The sequence below is a fragment of the Phyllostomus discolor genome, chromosome 4 (genome assembly GCF_004126475.2).
Source record: "Phyllostomus discolor isolate MPI-MPIP mPhyDis1 chromosome 4, mPhyDis1.pri.v3, whole genome shotgun sequence".
In the NCBI taxonomy this organism is placed as follows: domain Eukaryota; kingdom Metazoa; phylum Chordata; class Mammalia; order Chiroptera; family Phyllostomidae; genus Phyllostomus; species Phyllostomus discolor.
In genome coordinates, this window is record NC_040906.2 from 31,884,115 (window position 1) to 31,900,592 (window position 16,478).

Consider the following 16,478-nt stretch of genomic DNA (forward strand, 5'->3'; position numbering starts at 1 on the left):
TAATTTTGATGAGGTCCCATTTGTTTATTCTTTCCTTTATGTCCCTTGCTCTAGGTGACAAGTCAGTAAAAAAGTTTCTACGTGAAATATCTGAGATTTTCCTACCTACGTTCTCCTCTAGAACTTTAATGGTGTCACATTTTATATTTAAGTCTTTTATCCACCTTGAATTTATTTTTGTATATGGTGTAAGTTGGTGCTCAAGTTTCATTTTTTTGCACGTGGCTGTCCAGTTCTCCCAACACCATTTGTTAAAGAGGCTAGTTTTATTCCATTTTATGTTGCTGCCTCCTTTGCCAAATATTAATTCACCATAGAGACTTGGGTTTATTTCTGGGCTCTCTGTTCTGTTCCACTGGTCTATGTGCCTGTTTTTATGCCAGTACTAGGCTGTTTTGATTACAGTGGCCTTGTAGTATAGTTTAGTGTCAGGTATTGTGATCCCTCCTACTTTACTCTTCTTTCTCAAAATTGCAGCAGCTATTCGGGGTCATTTATAATTCCATATAAATTTTTGAAGTGTTTGTTCTATGTATTGAGACATTTTTTTCCACTGCTCAAACCAGTTTTTGAACTTGTCGATATTGACGCTTTTGAGTGCTTCTGCTGTTTTTTGTTTCACCACTTCCGCATCAGCAAAATGTTTCCTTTTGAGGGTTTTTTTTTAATTCGGGGAAACAAAGTTGCTTGAGGCGAGGTCAGGTGAATAGGGAGGGTGGGGCATGGGGACCGTGTTCAGCACAGTACGGGCAGGTGTGCTTATAAATCACCCCTCAAAAAATGTGCAGTGTGTTGGAAGAGTCTTCAGAAAATTTCACTGAAGCCAAATGCAGCCTCTCACAACAACACCAGCTGGTACACTGATGCAGATGGGTTTCTAGAACACTCATCTAGCAGGGGGAAGCCTGTACTACAAGGGGCCTGCCCTCCAGAAGATAATTCCAGTTTTTTTTAGGGGGGGGAGTCCTTCATTGTGTGTGTGTGTGTGTACCTTTTTTTTTTTAAAGACTGGCTAGGCTTCTTCACCCCACCTTCAGAATCTAGCCTTCTAAATTGTGGCTTCCAAGCAGAAATGAGTGAATGAATGTCAGAAACAAATAGCAGAAGTGTCCAGTGCTGAGTTATAGAAGTCAGCCCGACCCCTTCAAGTAGTAGAACAGGAGAAGGGGTGAGGTTCTGGAACATCCCTGTCTCTGGAGGAAAAGAAAACCAAGTTGCACTACTGAGACCATGTTAGTGAAACCCAGCAGTCGGAGCCGCAGAAGGAGCCATGCCTGAAACACCCAGGACAGCTTCCTGGTCCTGCTAGAGAGTGTGGCCTACTGGAGTGTCAGCACAGCCAAAGCCAGAGTGGCTTCTGAGCTGAGCCTCCACAGCACCTCCCTGGGCACCTCCCACCCCTGTCTCTTCATGTTCACTGTTGAGTTTCAGGCTTTGTTCTTGCTCCCCAATCCAGTTCACCTCTGGCATTTCCAGACAGCTTTGCTTTTCACATTTTAATCCCTTCCATAGCCCAGAGCCCTCTCTCCAAAAGTTGAGCCCTCTAACTCACTCTTCCCCTGCAATTCAGTATTTGTCACATTCACCTTCTGCTGATCTTTACCTCCAGTGACAAGCATTTTCAGGACGATCACGGTAGGGCAAGAGTAGGCTCCAAATAATTAAGTCGACAGATGGATGTTTCCTTTCTCTGGAACAGCCATTAGGCTTTTTGTGGGAAATGAGGTAAATGAGCTCCACGGAGTGTAACCCCCCTGTTTTGGACTCACTCGCAGATCGATGAAATCAACGTCTACGGAAACACGGCTCTCCACCTGGCCTGCTACAACGGGCAGGACGCTGTGGTGAACGAGCTGACGGACTACGGTGCTAACGTGAACCAGCCCAACAACAGCGGCTTCACCCCTTTGCATTTTGCTGCTGCCTCCACACACGGTGCTTTGTGTCTTGAGCTGCTCGTAAACAACGGGGCAGATGTTAACATCCAGGTACAACCCTCTCAGGCTCGCCCTCTCAGTGTTAACAACTGTTGCATTGAGACTCTGTTTCAACAGGATCCACTGCTGTAGATTGTGTCATGTTTGAATGATTTGTGACTCCAAGGACCTTGCTTCCCAGAGCCTCGTTCTGTATTAGGGTGCAATAGAAACTCAGCTGCATTATTTCTGCAGCAGCGATGGTACCAGCTGGAAGGCACTGAGGTTCTAGGCACGTGTCGGTGGTAGCCCAGTGAATGTTCCAGAGGAAATACTGGGTCTCAGGGATGTTGATCTGGCCAAGATTCTAATACTGAGGTGAATGTTGAGCTGATAGAGCCAAGGTGCTGAGAATCAAAAGGAAGGCATGAGCTCAGGTTTGTTCCCAGTCCTCCAAGGTGTTTGTCAAATGCCTTCCCCAGAGAGTGGCTTCAGTCATTTAGCATTGACCTGGTCCTCACAGTGAGTCCTTTGTTCAGCAAACTGAGGGAGGCCTGCCCAGCACCTTCTGTTTGGTACCAAGGGAGTACTCCAAGGTGAGATGTGATCCCTGCCCTCAAGGAGTTTACAGTATGGGGAGGAGATAATGCACTCCTGATGAAGAGGCAACAGAAAAAGTGGTGAGTGCCATGAGCGAGTCATAAGGCATTGCAAACTATAAGAAGCCAAGTGTTGACTTGTTTCTTGCTTGGGAATCAAAAATGGATATCGCTTTTGAGCGGAGACTTGGAAGATTGACATCAGTTGAGGTGAGGAGGGATAAGAGAATTTGAGAGAGGATATTCTGGATAGAACAGCAAAAGAAAAGGTGTGGGGAAATCTGGAGAGGAAAGTTCTGGGTAAACTTTAGGTGACTAGTCAGCTTCCTGTAACAGATAACCAGAGGAACTCACGCACACAGTCTTCATGATGCTGGTTATACACTTGAGTACATTCAGATCATAGCGGAGTATCTCAGTGTGCCCCGAGTGACATTGCTCTCAGCTCAGCTTCCCTTCTCCCGAGCACACAGGAATCCTGAAGCAAAGTCCCAGCGTATTCTGCCTCTGCTTCTGAAAAATTGTTTTTAAGATTTCATTTCAAGGATATTGGGTCCATCTATTTTTATGACCTCTATTTACTATTAAAATCTTTCAGTATTTTTCTTATAATTTCTAATAGTGAGGAAATATGGGACAAATTTTCAGAATAGCAACACTTGTATATTGTTTGAATAGAGCATTAATCACATGAGAGAAGGGAGCCCAGGACAAGCTGAAAAGTGGGCTGACGAAGGAAGAGGGCTTATCTGCTGGCTGAGGAGCCCGGGCTGCCTTAGGCTGTGAGGGCCCCTAATTGTTATGGAGGTCATGTGACCTGAACTGTGCATTAGAAACAGTAATCTGGCCACAAAACACCAGAGACAGAAGACATAAAGGGAAAAATCATATATATATATCACTACATAAAATTTTAAACTTTTTTAAAATTTTATTTTAATTGTTATTGCAGTACAATTTTCTATCTTTTACTCCCATCCCCACCCACCCACCCACCCAGCCTTCCCCTCCTCCCTCCCATTTCTGCCCGCCCCTAGTTTTTATCCATGTGTCCTTTATACTTGTTCCTGTAAACCCTTTCCCTTTTTATATGATAAACAAACACATAAATTTTAAAGAAACAAAACCCCTAACTTACAATTAAAAGAGGAGCAACTCTCCAATTGCAGTTTTTCTGCAACATACATGATAAGCAAAGAGTTAATATATTCACTATATAAAGAATCAATAAAAATCAACAAGAAAAAGTTTGATAAACTACTAGAAAACATTCCCACAAGAGAGAATGCAATGTCTATCAAACTTATAAAAATATTCAGTATCATTAGTAATTGGACAAATGCAAACAGTATACAAATATATTTGCATTTAAGATTGGAAAATGTAAAAAAGACATAATAGCCAGTGATATCAATAAAAAATTAAAATACACTAAATAAACATAATCCTTTTGTAGTTTAAAAAGTTATGTGTCTAGGTATGTGCATAGAAAAAGAAAAATATCTCAAATATATACTAATATACTAGCAAGAATTAGACAAAATTATTATTTGGGTTTTTAGTTTCTTTTTTATATGTTTGTTTTAATCTTCTGATTGCAATGCAATGAACATGTATTATTTTTATATCCAAAAGAAAAAAGCTATCTTTATTTTACTAAAAAGAAAATTCAGGTAGCGCAGGCCTAGGGACAGGAACTCTTAGAGGATAACTAGAAAAAAAAAACAGTGTAGATAGGAGGTGTCAAGGGCAGGGGGATGGGGTCAGCCGACAGAAGGGAGAGGCTTTGCAGAAAGAAGATCCACAGGGTTTGGTTGAACAAGAGACAGCAGAATCAAAGTGAGTGTAAGAATTGAAAGGGGCGAAGAGAGGCCGTACAGCGTGGTGATTAAGCGTTCGGCTCCAGGGCAGACTGTCTAGGTGCTGCTGCTAGCCTTGACTGTCAGTGACTGTATAATCATAAACAACCTCTCTGTATGTCTCAGTCTGTTTATCTGTCCAATTAGGGAAACAGTAGTATCTTCATGGACCAGTTTGAGGATTAAACAAGTTATTGCTCATAAATTACTAAGAACAGTGTCTGCCATATGGTACACGCTCAGTAAGTGATTATCGTTAATGAGAGGGATGTCAGGAGAAAGACAAAGCTGGGAGGTAAAACTGATGAGTTTATTTTTGAGAAGCTGATTTTGAGCTTTGGTATAGGCAGTCTGGGAAAACCTATATGGAAAATGTGGTAATTTAGTGGGGGTAGTGGTAGAGAATAGAAGGAAAAACCTAGGTTGCCTCATTCACATAGAGGTGGTTGACAGTTGAAACTGGGAGAAAAGGATGAGATCACCAACGGAGAGGGGACATCATAGCAAGGTCAGAGAAGGGAATGGAGGACACCAGTAACCCTTCACTCTTAGGATCAGGAGCAGGAGGAAGAGCCAGAGAAAGGGATGATAAAAGAAGAGCTAGTGAAGAAAGGAAGGAAATGGAGGAGAGTGTGATGTCTTCATGAAGGTGAAAGCAGGTAATAACAAAAAAGTAGAATAGATGAAGAGAGTTTCAGAGTTCTAGATCTTGTAACTAGACTATCGAAAGTCCTAAGTGCAAGTAAGACGAAGGTCTTTGGGGGCACTGAAGAAACATGGGAACTGTAGCCCAAGGTGGGGAAAGAGTCACCACGTGGGACTGAAGTCGGAGAGGATGGTGGTGAGGGGCAGGAGACTAACAGGTGGGCAGACCCTCAATGTCCCTAGATGTGTGGACATTGCCCTCTTGGTGTCTGAGGGACATCTTTGAAGCCTCCAAAGAAAGAACAACTACTGAAGTTAAATAGAGTTGCTCTCTTCACCAACCTTCATTTAATTAATTCACATTGTTACCTCTTTAAATACGCCGGCTGACGCTCTCACTGCGCTGGATCTCAGGGCTGGAAGGCCACATTTTGATGCACCTACCTACTGGTCCCAGTGAACTGACTGGCGGGCAGTTCAGATTGCATTGGGGGCTCAGCTGTTTATGGTGCACCCATTTACAGCAGCCTTCTGTTCCCCACAAAGTGGACCTGGAAGGCGGAGTTACTAAGCTTTAACATTTAGTTTTTCCTGTGGACTGTTAATCATCAGTAGCATATAAGAAATAACATTTTTAAAACCTGAGACTCGGGTTTATGTGTTCTCTAATCTGTGTACATGGGATTTCGAATCAAATCTAGCCTTCTCCCTCAGTCTCCCTCCATCTACCCTGTTCACATCCTCCGATTTCCTAATTCTCTAGAATCCTCCTTTGCTACACAGGTCTCCGAACATTTTCCGAGAGCCATTCTGTCTGACTCTGGAGGTAGCTTTCTCCTCGAAGTTGTTCTCTCTCTCCACCACATTGCCCCTTGCATTAGAAAGTGTTTGTAGATTGTGAGACAACTTATATTTTTTTAGATTTTCTAAAGTTTGAGGGAAATTGCATATTGAAATGTAGCCAACACCCACACACATGTTCACTTTGTTTTTCTCTATCCTCACAAAACACTAAAAGCAGTATCTTCATGGGCAACGACAAGATAATTGAAAGAGGAGAAAGGATATGTGTCCTGTGTACATTTTACAACCCCTCCTTTTGCTTAGATTGACCATGGCTTTGACCTTGTAATATTAATTTATTTGTGATAAAATAATACAGACATAATACTTTATACTACAATCCATTGAAGGTTTACTTGCAAATAGGAAGAACATGAGAAAACAGAAAATAATGTTTCTTCTCCATTGTAGCCCACATTGTAATTTCTGTAGCATCTCAGGTCTCTTTTTGGAAGCATTCAGAGTGTTAAAGAAGGCTGGCCCTAAATGCATAACCATGCCGGATACGCCTTACATTCAGAAATGACCCTTGCCAGGTTGCCTGCCTTCCGGGCACTAACATTCACCCTTCCATGGTCTTAATTCTCTTCTATCAGTGGGCCCTCAGATCATTCTACCCGAGAGAGGGTAGATTTGAAGCCCACCACACATCTACTGAACTCTGGGCCTGCCCCCTTCACATGTACCAGAACCAAATTATAGAGTGAGGGTTGTTTTGCAGAGGTTGAAGGTGAACCTGGTGTAGACAGTGATAGGGATATGGCTCTTGGAACTTTGAAGAGCATGTGAGGAAAGGAGAGGAATGAATGTCTGAGCCAACTATGTGTTATATCTGGCCTTTAAAACCATTTAAAAAATGGCCTATGTATGGCATTTTTGCAAACCAGTGTTTTATATTGCTCTCCCATTGAATTAGGAAGGCCTTTTGGGTTTCTGACTATATCTGGACCCCTGTCCCAGCTGACCTTAGTGTTATACTACGAAGACTTTATTGCCCTCTAGCAGGGCCAGTGAGCTACTAGACTCGGGGAGGCAGCATACCGCAGAGAACACGATGGCTTCAAGTTCCTGGGGAGTAAGAGTGTGAGTTTAGGGAAGGTTTTGTGAGATGCTGGAGGATAAGGAAGGCAGACATTAGGAGTGGAAGAAAAGAAAGAGCGGATTTCTGAGGAAAATGGCTGTCAAGAAAATTGAAACACTCCCTTAGGCCCGGGATTAATCTTCCTTGGATGATGTTGAATTCTGCCCTCAAAGAGTATTAATATTTGTCATAAAATATTCTTAATCCTTATTACTTTTTCTTCATGACTTATGACTGAACTATGAATCAGTAAAAGAACTTTTCGCTTAATTAAATAAATCTTCAAAATAACAAAGTTTTCCAAGCCATAAAACTCATGGGAAAATGCTTCTAGAAGTTGGAAGGAGACTAGAAATTAAGAATAAAATTTATAAAAGCAAAGCTTTGAATAAATAGAAGAACTGAACATATCTTTTCCTTTGAGAATGCAAGGAATATTTTATCTTTGAAGTTCTCTGAACAGCAGCAGCAACGGCAAGCCCCCCCTTGTGAAAAATTTCTCAGGCAGATGTGAAACTTATTAGGACCCCTTGTCTCAGCTTGAATATTGTGAGTTCTAATTTGTAAAGGCAAAATACAAAGTATTGTCCTTTAGACCTTTATTAGTGTTCAATGTCTTTTTGAAATAGAGTTCTTTTTATATCCATAACATATTTTGAAAAACTGCCCCCAAATGACTGCCATAATACTCATAATACTTCATGCCCCACTCCCCACTCCCCATATCCCTATGAGGAAAAAAAAAGTCTGCAACAGCCGGGACGCAGTGACAGACGAGCCCAGACAAAGATCTGTAAGGATAAACTTGAAATAAGTATCAACGTTCACCATAAAATTGTTTGTTGAATTTGACGTAACTGCAGTCCTCCTATTCGTTTGTCCCTTCACCAAAGGCACAGACACTGCAAGGAGGAAAAGGGTGTGTGTGGCGCTTACTCTCCCTGAAATGGGACCAGCATTGTGAGCCACACGCTATAGAAACCCACCTGACTGTTATGTGTGTCATCTTTGTCTAGGAATGTAAAAGTGATTCTAAACTAAGATGCACAATAAGAAATAAGATTTATTGTACCTACAGGAAGCAAGGGAGGGAGGGAGGGAGGGAGGAACACATTACTTCTGCTTTGGCTCACTGGCTGCAATTTAGTTAGTGACTTCCAGGGTGGTGGTTACTCCCTGGTGAAGCCTTTAAGCTATTTTCTAGGCATGGAAAAGTGCTTAGTTAAATATTTATAAAGATATTGTCTAAATACTGAAATATTTATAGCTTTATATATATTAGGTGAAACACTAATTAGTCATGTTTTCATATTAAATTTAAGAAAAATATTGGAGCAAAATTTAAAGAAATAGCACCACCTAGGGACAAGTTAATGTCAACTCTGTGATTTTTGTTTTCTTTCTCCTTAAGGGTCTCGGATTGTGATCACTTTTATTGCAGGGGCTATGTCTTGAATCTTTATTCCCAAGTAGTCCACACGGGTTCAGTCCTTTAAACTGTGGACACTCCTGACACCAGGACTCAGGCTCCAGAATCAGATAGCTTTCAGGAGCCCCCCTCACTGCGTGTCTCGTGGTCGGTGAGGCATCGGAGTCTCGTTACCCTGACCGTTGCTTCTTTTCCTCTAAAATACCATCTCAGTAATCTTCAAGTGTATTTTCATCTTGCTTTCTCAGTATTTTCTGATTCAGGTCATAATCATATAAGATGAAGAAAAGATATGATTATGATTATTATGATTATTATTATTTTGCCATCTATCTGAGAACCTTTCACTATAAAGATTTTTTCAACCAAGATACATTGCCATTCTGATTCACTCTTCCCTGGGCACAGATTGTGCAAAACTCCTTTCTTCCTTTCTGAGGGATAGACTTATATAATAAAAAGCCTCTATTAAAATGTGGTGGTTTATAAGCTATTCCAGCCCACAGTCTGAAGCAGTGTGCTGTGCCGGTTACACACAGGACCCCGGATTCAGGTCTCACTCAGGAGGCCTGAATCAGGGCTCAGAGTTCACGTTTATGACAAGAAGCCTGGTGATTTCGATGCAGGCAGTCCTTGGTTCACTCTGAGAAACACTTCTTTAAGTAATTATTTGTTTTCCACTGTGGAATTTTTTAAACAAAGAGCCATTTTAAAGCACAAGTATATGGGTTTCATCACAAAAATGAACTTGCATTTTAGAAACCACATGTTTTAACCACAGATTTAAGAAAAATGTTTCTCCAGAGACTTAGAAATATAACAATTACATAGTTTTTTTTTCCTTGCAATACTTGAATGGAAGAATACATTCTATTGAGGATAACTTTGGTCTAAAACAATAGTGATTTTGGGGGGGTTATTCCTATTATAAGAAGAAATTCCATAAATGACTATTTCTTAATTAAATGTGTAGGACTTTGGTATTTAATGTAATGATCAGTATATAGATTCTATACATTTTTTATATTTTGGCTTAATCTGGGTCAGGAAATTCCATCATTCATACCTTAAATAATAAAGAGATGTATAAATTCAGCACACAATTCAAGGTGATCATTAAAATGGCAATTTGCTAAGCAGTTGCATGCCTTAATCCTATGACTTCTAATGAGTTTAGTGAAGTGAACCAGCGTTTCTCCTTTGCAACAATCAAAAGTGTTGTTTTCCTGTGGAATTGGAATGCAAGGGGTGGTGGAGGATGCTGGGTTAGTTTTGAGAGTGGCAGTGATTTGTAACAGTTTGGTTAACTTCAGGTCAAATACAGCAATCAAGTTAACACATCATTTGCCTTTCTTCATGTACTGTAGACAAAAGTTGAAAAAATATCTTGGAGGACAATTCCTTCATCAATAGATTACAAAAGATTAAAAAAGTTGTAGATTATTTCTTCCTTTTGAGACAGGGTAGTTTAAAAATTGTCAGTATACAAAACAGCCTGGTACTGGCATAAGAACAGATGTAGACCAATGGAACAGAACAGAGAGCCCAGAAATAAATCCAAGTCTCTATGGTCAATTAATATTTGACAAAGGGGGAAGATGCACAAAATGGAGTAAAAATAGCCTCTTCAACAAATGGTGTTGGGAGAGCTGGACAGCTACATGCAAAAAAAATGAAACTCGACCACCAACTTACACTATAGACAGAAATAAGTTCAAGGTGGTTTAAATACTTAAATATAAGTCATGACACCATGAAAGTCCTAGAGGAAAACATCAGTAGGGAAATCTCAGGCATTCCATGCAGCAGTATCTTCACTGATATGTCCCCTAAAGCAAGGGACATTAAAGAAAGAATAAACAAATGGATCTCATAAAATAAAAAAGCTTTTACATGGCTAAAGAAAACAGCATTAAAATGAAAAGAGAACCAACCATATGGGAAAACGTATTTGCCAGTGACACCTCGGACAAGGATTTGATCTCCAAAATGTATAAAGAGCTTACACGACTCCGCTCCGGGAAGACAAACAACCCAATTTAAAAATGGGCAAAAAACTTGAACAGACACTTCTCCATGGAGGACATACAGAGATCCCAGAGGCATATGAAAAGATGCTAGCATCAATATGCACCCCAATGTTCATATTAGCACAATTTACAATAGCCAAGTGCTGGAAGCAACCTAAGTGCCAATCAATAAATGAGTGGATCAAAAAACTATGATACAATTACACAATAGAATTCTATACAGCAGAGAGAAAGAAGGAGCTCCTACCCTTTGCAACAGCATGGATGGGACTGGAGAGCATTATGCCAAGTGAAATAAGCCAGGTGGTGAGGGACAAATACTATATGATCTCACCTTTTACAGGAACCTAATCAACAAAAGAAAAAAGCAAGCAAAATATAACCGGAGACATTGAAATTAAGAACAATCTGACAGTAACCAGCAGGGAGGTGGGAGGGGATAATGGGGGGAAGAGTTTTTAGGAACAACTATAAAGGACACATGGACAAAACCAAGAGGGGTGGAAGCAAGGGAAGGAGGGAGGTTTGGCTGGAGGGGGGGGAGTGGTGGAGGGTAAATGCAGACAACTATAATTAAACAACAACAAAATAATTTTTTTTTAAAAATTGTCAGTATAACTAGGAATTTTGCATTTCTTCTCTAAAATACTTCTCTAGGCTTCTTTACACGTGATGTTGTGCAGTAACTTGAGATATAATATATACTTTATCTTTCACTTTTAAAATTATCTTTTGTCTCTGGTAATTTTTTATCATACTTAAAAAAATTTGAATTAGTGTTTTCGGGACTTTGCCAGCAGTGTCCATGGGGCTGTTTCAGATCGATGCCACTGGCCCACTGTCTCTCTCTCCCTTATTTTTTAGAGTAAAGATGGCAAAAGCCCACTACACATGACAGCGGTCCACGGAAGGTTCACGCGGTCCCAAACCCTCATTCAGAACGGTAAGAGGTTCTCCCACAGTGTCATTGTTTGGACAGCTTTCTGGTCTGAGTTTGGCTAAAAGATGATGCTCTGTTTTAGAGTTTATTACACACAGATTTACACAGCTTCCTCTGATGTACTTTGCTAAAAGCTCTTAGTGAGGCATATCATCGCCGTCCAGTTCAGGAGTGCCAATATAACGCCATTAAGTTCCACAGTCCATTCCCAGTCAAAGAGCATGTGAGTTTGGAAGCTAGAAATGATACACATACCTACACAGGCTCAAGATCCTGCACTTTTCACTTGGAAGCTAATAAAAATAAGCACTGTATATTTTTCCCAGCAGGTAATCTGAGTTATTTCTAAATTTTAGAATTCACCATAGCTCCCTAAGTTAAAACTCATTGAGCTGCTTGGGCAAAGGTAGGAAAAATGAGGCGACTCAGAAGAAAATCAGGTAAATACGTGATGTAAAGAATGATAAAAGTCACACACTTGATACAGGCCTTAGAAAGTCACAGTCTAGGACTTCCCCGGGCTGACAACAGCAGTGCACTTGAACCGGGGGGTTGTCTCTGCAGCCAGCCTGGGGAGTGTCACCCCACGTTAAAGGTTGTGGCTGGCCTCTGAGTGGATTGGCCTTGACAGCACATATCTGTTATCTTAGCAAATCTTAGAGACAACTGAAAAAAGAAAAAAGAAAAAAAAACAGGTGTAGCCCAGATTTTATGCTGACAGACATTCCAGGTGAATCCAGCAGTCCCTAAACTGTCTTTAGTTGACCCACATTTCTCCTTCTCAAAATTCTGGCATCAATTTTCTTGGACCTCTTTTTCTCCCATCTGTAAGAATTTGAGATGACATACACTTGAGTTATTAGTGGTACTAAGTTATATCTTAGGCATTCAGGGCAAAAACCAGTCATTTGACATTTGGATGGAAGACCAGCCAGCAAAATTATGCTTAGATAGCAAAATATCTGCAGCAAAGCAAAGGAAGTTTATAAGCATTGCAGTGAAGCTGTAGGGGAGAGGAAATCCTAACAAGTTCCTGGCGAGCCAAGGAAGGAAAAGGAAAATTAACTGCACCACACTCATTCTTCCTAATTTGAAATGTGCGGTGTGCCTCTGACGTTCACTTCATTGAAAGGGCCACTGTGTTTTATTTGTCTGGATGTGAATGAGGGGAGATGGCAGCGACCCAGGCGCCTCCCTTTGCTCAGTTTCCTTACCCCACTGCACTTCTCAGTTTCTGTATTTTTCAGAAACAATGTCCCCTGCCTTAAAAATAAACAAAACTAGGGAGATATTTGATATCCTTTTTTTGTTTTTAATTTAATGTGAATTTAACCAATGGGACTTAGTTCCTTGGCATAAAAAGCTTTGTTCCCTATTAAAGCAATTTTAAGCAGCAGTGGCCAGACCAGAAAGAGAGCAGTTTTTCACCTTGTAAGCACTGCCTTCCTACAGGTCCATCCAGACCATATTGGCCATCTCCTCTGAATCTTGGCCAAGACCCATCTCTCCCCTGTTATGCTAGTGTGCTTAGAACAACCACCACAGCGGGGGTTACGGTGGGGTGGGGCAGGTTGTTGGCTGCTTTGACCTCTCCAAAAGCCAGCCTTGTGGGTCTGTAGACTTCCATGCCCTCTCTGGACATTCTTGTCCAGGGCATTGCTAGACTCTGGAGTTGGGGTGAGACCCAAAAAGTGACCTCTGTGTCTTCTTCTGTCCTCTGTGATCAAAGAGCTTTGTTTCAGAGTCTGCCTCATTCTTGGCTTCCTGGCATTTTGCTTGTTGGTTGAACAGAGTCCAGGGGTCTCAAATGATGGGGATATAGTGACTGTAATAAGCAGCCCATTAAGTATAATTACAAAGCTGCCATTGGTTGAATGTTCACACTGTGCCAGGCACTTGGCTAAGCACCCCACGTAAATCCTTCCAACAACCCTGTAAGAAAGAGGGACTGTCCTCTCCCCATTTCAAAGGTGGGGAGATTGAGGCAGAGGTTGTGACTTTAGTTGAGATATATGGAAGTTAAGGCACAGAGACTGGAACCCAGGCAGTCTAACATCAGAGACTGAATTTATAACTGCTGCATGTTGTGTTTTCTGGATAAACAATGACATATTGAAAAAACTTTTTTAACTTGAGTTCTATTTACTCCAAGAGTCACTTATATTTGGAATAGAGTTGTCCCTGTAGAAGGATAATCTCACATTCTCTTCTCTCAGCTGAGAATTCTCTGCATTCATTACACATGTGAGAACTGTAAGTTCTTCCATTTGACATTTAAAAAATGCCCTTAGGGAGAAAAATAGGGAGCTCTTTTTTTCCTGTTTGTTGATTTCTTTCTGGGAAAATACAGAGGCATACACCTGCAGGGCCTGGTGCCCACCCCCAAGAGCAGGTCACTGCACAACGGGACCCCAGTAGCAGCCCTACATGGGGACAGCGGTTGGTTCCCTAAACCAAGTGAACATGCTACTGAGGAGCCTTCTTTGCATAAATTTGTTTTGTTGAATCACTCTGGTGTTTGGACTTTGTATGGCATTTCCTTGCTTCTCTGACCACTCTACAACAGGGTTATTAGTTCTTCATAATAACTTTGTTTTCCAGAATTATTCAGCTTTGGTTAGACAGTCACTAGCAACAACAACAACAACAAAAATCACCTCTTAGATTTTTTACTCAGTTAACGAAGACGGCCTCTGCTATTCAAGCACATTGCTGTCTGCAGTGGGGCGGGCACAGCCAGAGAGGGAAGGAACTGCACGGAAACACTGCATAGTACCAGGGGGCATTCAGTCCCGCCTTGCATGAGGCAGCTGCGCAGATGCTGTTCAGTAGGTTCCAAAAGTTCAAAGATGAAGTTTTCTTCCAGAAGCTCTAAAAAGAAGTAGAGTTTGAAAAGGAAGAGTCAAGGGATTGGTTAGGATGATTCATTGTGAGAATTTTGACGTTTTGGCTCACAGTTCTTCTGAGGCAACTTAGGGAGATGAGCATTCTTGCTCATGTAATGGGAAACTAATTTCAGGTGACTGCCTAGACAGTGTTGCATACATTATCCCTCTGACATACTCTGCATACTTCTAAACTGACGAATATTTATTTTCCTCACTAATGATCAATGACAGATTACCAGTATTTAACTTGAAACCATTAAATGAATAGTAAAAGTATTTAATTTGCATTCCAAGAAAATCTGAAAGGTTTTGAGGTAAAAATGGAAAGGTTTGGGTAACTGTAAAATGGAAATCCATTCATCTAGAAGTCCTATTTCAATATAAAATATTTCTGAATAACAAATACACATTTTGTCTTTTGCTTTTCCAGTAAATTATGATGTAATGTATTTTACATGACAATAAAAACATATGTAGAAGTTATTTATATATTTTTTCAGTTTTAAATTGACTTTTTAAATGATAGTACAACAAGAAGAAACCTTACCAACCCAGCCTCTCTTTTCCACCCTTTTCAATATTTTTCATCCTTTACCCAGTTTTTGGCATCTTTGAGGCTGACAAACATGGCAGCCCTAATGTTTGTTAAGAAAGGACCTGGAGTGATTTAGTGTGTGTTCAGGGCAAAGGCTTTTCTGAAGTCCAGGGGTCTACCTTTCATTCTCCCTGGAGCAGCTCCGTGAGAGAACCTTTTAGTCCTCTGTGGGCAGTGTGGACAGGTTCATGTACCCAGGATTGCTCTGAGGTATCCATGGAAACCAGGTGACTGCCTGTCCTCATACCCATTAGTAGCCACTCCCCATTCCACCTCCTCCTTGATTCCTTCTTATTTATTGATTTCAGGAGCTCTTAAAATATTTTGAAGATTACCCATTTATCAGTAATACATGTTGCAAATATTTTCACAAGTCAATTTCTTTAAGCCATGGCGTGGTTAAAGCCTTTCTAACTACAATTTAAAATCTAAGTATAGAAAAAAACTGATACATTACAAAAATAATTTTTTTAGGGTAAAGCACCAAATACAAATGAAAATCCATAGATGAAGTATTTGCAACTGATAAATGAGTAGTCTCCCAAATATTTTAAGAGCCCTTGAAAATCAAGAAATAAAAGAACCCCCTAACATACACATACCCACCCACACAGAGAAAAATGAGCAAAATGAGCAAAAGTCAATGACGAGTAGTTGATAGAGAAAGATAAACAAATGGTTCCTCAATAGCTGAAAAGATGCTTAACCTTCTTGATGAGAGAAATTCAAAGGGAAACCCCACTGAGATACCAGTTCTCAGCCATCACATGGCAGGTACTCGTAAGCCTGACAAGGCTGTGGGGCAAAGGCCCACCAGGCATTGCCACTGTCTATAGTTGCAGAATTGCATACAGCCTAAAGAGGAAAATTTGGCAAAATATAACAAAACTACATATTTTTTACTTTTTGACCTAGAAATCCCCTTTCTAGGGATTTACCCTGAAGATGCACCCAACAAATATGAAGAATGACCTCATATGCATGAGGTCATTCACTACAGCACTCTTAATAATAGCAAAAGTAGTATTTGCAACCTGAATGCTCATCCATCTGATACTGGTGCGCTGAACTAGTACATCCAGGAAATGGAAACAGTAAAATTGTACAAAAACAAGGAAGATCTCCAAGAAGTAATCCCTAGAAGTGAATTTGAGAATATATTGTTAAGTGAAAAGAAAAAGAGCAAGGTGTAAAAGAGCCTATATGTTTATTTTTGTGGAGAAACACGGGAAGTATAAACCAAAACTAATGAAGATGATTGCCACAGGGTGTGATGATAATGACATGGAAAGGATAGAAATGAGAGTGAGGCTTTTCAAAAATCAAATTTTGGCTTTTGAAACATATAAATGTTTTACATATTAATACAATAAAATTAAGTGAAAGCCCAGAAAAAAATTGAAAACAAACAGGATCAAGTGAACCTAACTATGTGTCCAGTTGGTAATATAAGCATTCAGAATAAAGACTTCAGGTAACTTTTGAACAGACTACTCCCTGTAAATGCTGATTATTGAAGGAAAATTTGTTGGGAAATAAGATTTAAACAGTCCCAAAATATCACCACACAAATTGCTTTTTAATTACAAAGGAACAAAGACATTTTTTTGCAATGGAGAATGCTGTCAGGAATCATCTTAACCAAGTTATTAA

The 16,478-nt window shown here is 40.4% G+C and overlaps 1 protein-coding gene across 12 annotated transcripts in view; it reads left to right on the top strand.

Moving 5' to 3' along the window:
* The window catches only part of ANKRD44 (ankyrin repeat domain 44), a 296,575-nt gene that overhangs the window by 173,763 nt on the left and 106,334 nt on the right, over window positions 1–16,478 (top strand). For all 12 annotated transcript variants that reach the window (XM_036023135.1, XM_036023137.1, XM_036023141.1 and 9 more), the window contains exons 8-9: window positions 1,776–1,988; window positions 11,267–11,345. In XM_036023135.1, coding sequence (XP_035879028.1) covers window positions 1,776–1,988; window positions 11,267–11,345 — 292 coding nt within the window. The remainder of the gene's footprint in view (window positions 1–1,775; window positions 1,989–11,266; window positions 11,346–16,478) is intronic.